Source organism: Anneissia japonica, unplaced genomic scaffold (assembly GCF_011630105.1).
Source record: "Anneissia japonica isolate Jap-2015-1 unplaced genomic scaffold, ASM1163010v1 scaffold69_len1423075_cov170, whole genome shotgun sequence".
Taxonomy (NCBI): domain Eukaryota; kingdom Metazoa; phylum Echinodermata; class Crinoidea; order Comatulida; family Comatulidae; genus Anneissia; species Anneissia japonica.
In genome coordinates, this window is record NW_022748202.1 from 760,804 (window position 1) to 767,171 (window position 6,368).

General features: G+C 40.4%; 2 protein-coding genes across 4 annotated transcripts in view; one reads left to right on the top strand and one right to left on the bottom strand.

The window, feature by feature from the left end:
• Window positions 1–6,368, bottom strand: part of LOC117120739 (sodium- and chloride-dependent GABA transporter 3-like) — a 28,907-nt gene that overhangs the window by 5,108 nt on the left and 17,431 nt on the right. The window lies entirely within an intron of this gene.
• On the top strand, window positions 3,329–6,351 carry LOC117120740. Its single transcript, XM_033265814.1, has one exon. The coding sequence runs from the start codon at window positions 4,204–4,206 to the stop codon at window positions 5,506–5,508; it is 1,305 nt and encodes a 434-aa protein (XP_033121705.1). The 5' UTR covers window positions 3,329–4,203; the 3' UTR covers window positions 5,509–6,351.

Consider the following 6,368-nt stretch of genomic DNA (forward strand, 5'->3'; position numbering starts at 1 on the left):
AAATAGTTCCGTGCCATTGAAAGGATTCAGAAGCGCGCTCTTAAAATAATTTTGTAACCTGATCGTAGATATGTTGAGGGGTGTGAGATCGCTGGTCTTCCACCGCTGTCGACGAGGAGGGAGCATTTGTTGTTGTCCTTTGGTAAGAAACTTCTTGCCTCTGATTTATTTCGTAACATGCTCCCTCCTTGTCGCCAACTTGGCATAGACCTGCGATCCCGCCCTTTACTTAAAATTCCTTTCGGCAAATCCGAGCGATTTAAAAGGTCACCTGTTGTTACAATAACCAAAATTTTAAATTATATGTTGAAAGTGGTTATTTCTCCTTCTGTTCAGTAGGCCTCTGTATCTTTTTTTTTTTAGACTACGGTTTCAGCCTTTAGTCATTTGAATTTTTGAATAAAATATATCTGAATATATGTTGACATAATAGAGACATAAAATTTATTCAAGACGAATATTTCGGACACGCCTGTATAAGACGAATATTTAATTTGAAAGTTACATATTTAATGTCCTGGAAAAATAATTAATAGATAAAAACATATTATGTGTGTTGTGTCCTTAAAGTGGTCTTTTATTAGGGAGACCTGTAATAACGAAGACCAAAAGCTGCCAAAGACCAGTGTCGCGTGTTCACGGCATTTAATATTAAGCCTTAAAAATCGGAGGTGCGCATTTGTTGTCTTCGTGGTTTAAAGAAAAGAAAAAAAATGGAATCGAAGGGGAAAGACAGAGAAAAGGGAATGATAAGGGGGAAAATATTGCCTGACCATTGACTTTTTTCTTTTATTTTTTCCCAGGACCACAATGAAAAACATTTATGAAAATGATTGTGTCATCCTGGTTAAAGATGTTAATGTAGGCTTATCTGGCCAAATTAGGCTAACCCAAATACGAATCATGGAAAAATAGACCAACCAAATGGCCCATAAAATAAAAAAATAAAAAATCTGATACTGTTTAAAGTTTATAATTATATTTCTGTTGGTTGATCCACAGATCCTAAATGATCAACTCATAGGGGGCCTATTTGTGTAGGGGATGACCTCTAACCCCACACCAGAAATCCCCACTGTCCATGAAAAAGATGAAACTGAGGTATAACAGTACTTTCGGCTCAAGTGATATTTAAAATGAAAAAAAACAATGACAGAAAATGTTTGAAGTGTATGATGTGGATCGACCCACTGAGATATTCGTGGGGAAATAACCTCTACCTCACCCTCACCCCCCCCCCCTTCACCCCTAGAAACCACTGTCCATGAAAAATACTGCAGGCCTACAGTATTCCCAAAAGGACCTTTTTATGACACTCCCTTGAATTGGAATAGATAATTACAGTGCGTAGTTTTCATCGGTTGCATAGACCTACTCATGTGGCGTAACGCCTATGCGCTCTCATGCGGCGGTCCGCAGGGCCCCCGAATTCTAGGGGCCCCGAAGTGGCCCTACCCATAGGTTCCTCGATCTAGCACCCTGACCAAATTGGACTTTGTTGATAAATAACACCAGAATATGTCTCTGAAATCGAATGTAGGGCATATATCATATTATAATGATTAAAGAGAAAGGGCCCCGTCGGCCCGCGACCCCACCAAATTTGGCACAAAAAAAAAATTAAAATGGAAATAAAAAAGAAAATTAGGCTATATTCACAATTTGAAGTCCGTGAGTGCCATTTCCGGCCATCTAGACGTGCCATAGTAATACATTTTCTTATCTCTGCCCCACAAGGGCAACGGCATAATGTGTGTCTGAAATCGACTGTAGGACATATCATATTATATCCAGTGGCAGAATAAAGCGTGTGGGTGGGGGGGGGGGAAGCTGCCGACCCGGGGCCCCACTAAATTTGTCAAAATATTTTTTAACTGGAGATAAAAAGAAAGTTCACAATTTTGTCTGTGAAGTGCCATTTCCGGCCATCTAAAGGTGCCATATTCATAAATTTTCTTACCTCAGCCCCAACCATGGTGGGTCTGATGTGGTATAGACTCTCCAACTGTTAAAGTCCCTCCATGGCCTCAATTTTCTGGATCTATATTATATCATTTATTCGTCGTTAAAAAAATTTAGAATAACAATGCACACCTAAAATCCTACGATGGAATTTGTGACCGGGACCCAAAAAGGGCCCCTAGTTTCAGAAATACACAGGGCCCCCGGCCCCATCGTTACGCCCCTGGACCTACTTCATAATATGTTTTACGATTCATTAACCGCGCGATTTTTATAAACATCGACGTGGCCTACTTTGTTTGACAGGGCACTAAGTGTGTAGGAATATAAATGTCGTATCGGATAATATTCAAGGTGGGTATAATATTATGTAGAACTAGGCTATGCCAACGTAATGAAATTATTATGTTTCACATTCACTTAAAGTAGTCGGAGTCGCGCGTAGTGACATGTACTGTATACGCACTGCAACACGTGCCAATCACAAGCCTGGAGAATTCCGGGTGTTTACGTTTTTATATGCATTATGATGCATTAGGGCCTTTAGGGCTCATAAACACTGTCAACACGCAGAACTGACACTTCAATTACATATTATAACATTCAGCGGCGTAGCTAGATGCGAAAGGCCCAGTGCAAGATCAAATGTCGGGCCGCCCTTTGGTGTGAAAGGGAAATTCCCTGAAGTTCTCAGAAATAGAGGGGTCAGGGAGAGATTTTCACGGGTGGAAGGTGAAGACCACCTCAGTCCCACCATGGTTGGGGCTGAGCTGAGAAAATTGATGATTATAGCACCAGAAATGTGGCACTCTCAGATTTTAATATAATTTCATTTTTCCCCATTTCTTATATAATTTTTGAAATTTGGTGCTGGTGTACCCTTGAATACACCGTTGATTTAAAATCAACACAGTCATCAATAGTTATTCTTCTAAAAACGAATATCATTGAGGGGCCCGGGCCGTTTTATTTTTTAAAAATATTTAGTAAGTTGGAAATTACTTTAAATTATTATTTTTAGGTCTATCCCTGGGCTCCTGTGCTTTGCACAGTCTGCACTAGGTATGCCACTGATAACATTTGCATATGAAGCTAGACCCTAAATTAGGTCAGTTAACATAATATATACATCAAATTTTTACGTATGCAATGAACACTTTCTATATTTTTAAACCTTTAAAATTCCGAATTTAATAGTAATAATAATAATAATACATGTATCATATATTTTACTTTATTGTATTAATTCGGGTTTAAAATATAAATCTTTATCACCGTGTTGTCTATTTTTCTTGATGTTGATGTTTAATGATAATGCTGCGAACCGAAGCCTAAACTAAGTCTTCGCGTCATTTCCGAGTTTTCTTCATACGTCTGCAGTTTTAAGTTCTATCCACCTTTCGTCGCCCCTCTGTTGTCATAATGAGAAGCCAATGCCATAAAAACGGGGAGCAAGCATTTTTAGTGGAATTATTCGTAAATGCGTCGTCATAGTCTGCGAAGCGCGTCACCTCGATTCGAAGCCAAGACACCGCTGTGAGGAATTCTAAATTCACGGCGTGATAAGAGACGTTCATTCACCCGAAATTTAAGGCACATATATAATGTAATTGTTACATAATGCATATTCATTCGGGGAAAAAAGTAAAATTTAAGGAATTGCCGTAGACAAACATGCATGTTTTACGTTTGTCTAGAACATTATTATTTATATTCCTGCGTATAGTATATATCACCTTGATTAATATAGCCGGCCATGTTAACGCGCTGTCGCGGTTAATTAAGTCAAGATCATATTGATTTTCATCATGCATGGGAGCACTTAAATTGAGCCGTGGATGTATTCTTGTCCAACTATGAGGCCACAGAGCTGTAAGCTCGCTATGAACCTGTCGAGGGGCGACGCGATTAAACTCCTCCCGATCGCCTTGCAACCCGAACAGTGCCCCGTAGCGTAAATTTAGCACGAAACCCAGCTAATCTGATAATACCGGTATTCAAAGGTCATAGCGGTATTAACTGAGCGACGTTCATTGGCTGGCGGACCGTGGGCTGATTCGGCCCAGCTGTTATCTAATACCGACATTAACCGGCACAAAAGCCGCTTACGCTACTTCTAAATCCATACACTTAATCCCCAATATTTTGAGCAGTTTCAGCGCAGACAAAACCATCGTTATCAAAGCTATTTTAGACAGTCGCATTCGTGTTAAGGTAAAGACTGTCAGATACTCTGCAAAGATGGACATACGCGCACTAAGGCCGCAGTTTAACAAGAAACGCAAACCGAACTGGTCTGAGAATGAAATTAGTTTCTTGCTTCGAGAATTCGAAAAACACAAGGTGATATTGACGTCTAAACTGTGCGGTGAGACAACGTCGCAACAAAAACGTCAGTTATGGAAGCTGATATGCGACGGTTTGAATGCAAGAAACCCTTACGTGAAACGCACAACTGAGGAAGTGAGACGCAAGTGGAAAAACCTATTGTCTGCTTCGAAGCGAGAACTTCTCGAGTCGAAAAGACCTTACGTAGAAGGGGGTCCACCGCCCAGACCTATCTCAAGTATAAGCAGACGTGTTATAAAACTGCGGGGTAGACCTACTGTTCGTAGTGCACAACAGTCTTCGTACATACACCCTGCAGCGGCAGAAGTAAATGGGGAAAGTCAGGCGAACTCCAACTATAACCACGGACTTCCTACGATGGTGCATGTTTTGAACCGTTCATCCAACAACCATATCGACGAACCAGAGGAGCTAGACGAATTGGACGATGATCTTGATGATGTGGACTGTGATGAATTTGACGATGGATATGAAAATGAGGAGCGCCTGCACAATGGGAACAACACGAATTCGGCGCGATATTCACCGAGAAAAGAAAATTTGCCCACCACAATTACAGAGACAAAATTCACACCGAATAATAAAGAGCACGAGATTCACATGATCGAACGACAGGATGCAGAACCGGCAGATAATCTACAGATTCATGAAATTTCAAATCACACTGAGGTATTTGCATCGGAGGTTTCTCCCCGTATTCATAATGACAACGAGCATACGCGCGCAGTTCAAAACGGAGGCGGAAGCATAGATCTTAGCAAGTCAAACGATGTATCGTCCAGATCCAGCTCTCCGTACTCAGACATTGGTCCCCATAACGCACCCGAGAGTGCTATGTTAAACTTTCGTCACACAATGCCTGATGGGTACCCGATTTTCACAACTGGAGGTTTAATTCACCCTGCTTACGCGATGTACCATCCCGAGCGAATCCAAGCGGAAGAGGGATTACCTCACCATCCACGATCGACGGAAACGGTACACGAAAATGGACAAACGGTAGCGGAAATCCAAACTGAAATGCTAAGTATCCAGAGAGATAAACTCCGGTTGGAAAAAGAGGTGCTTGAACTTTATAAAGAACGTATGAAAATGGAAGTAGAATGGTGGAGAAAACGTTTGCAGCGATCAAATCTTGAAACAAATCAGTTTAAAACAAACAGCCACACATCTTTGAATTCTGCCGCAAATCGTTGAAATTTCTAGTCTCATTTGCTCCAGCCTCAATCGCACTACACTCAATTTCGAATGTTGAATGTGATTAACTTGTCACCTAACGATTTGAAGTCTTTGAAATGTTTGTGATAGCCTAATCGCAAATTTATCAAATCCGTCGATGCATCATTAACACGAGAACTATTCGGAAATCGTCAAACTGTTGTTGCACTGTTGGTGATTTGATTAAAATTAATTCATATCGCTTTGACGTTGACGTTAACCAAAGATGTACATACGAACAATATTGGACGCTATTGTAAATCAAAATTGTCACGCCTTGTGTATAAAAGAAAAAATCTTGGAAAAGGAATTTGTATTGAAGTATGAAAAAACGGGACACTTGCCCGCTTACGGTTCCCGCACGGACTACTCCAACATGCAGATGTTACTTATGGGCGCCATGGAACCTGGGAGACATTATAAATCCTTATATGTTCATGTATATAGCCGGCCAATCCCATTGGCTTCCGATCGCTACTACTAAGGGCCTATGTATGCTAAAGAAATTACATTGGTAAATAATTGCATCAGTAAATTTTATTCTTCAGTAGAAATTGAATATTGATCATATTCGTGTTGGCAACGTACGGTCAGAGGTTCGAATCCCACCTTTGGGCAGCGTACTTTTATTTTCGTTTGTCATTCACTGCCCAGGGGTTAAGGAACATGATAAAATGAAAATGTTCTATGTTCACTTACTTACCTACTATGATTTTCGGTCATATTTGTCCATATGACAAATTGAATATAATGACTAATGACCAGGGTAGGCCTAACGTGAAGCGTTTAACGTGAAACATTTATTTGAAAGTGATATACAAGCCTAGGGTGTATATATA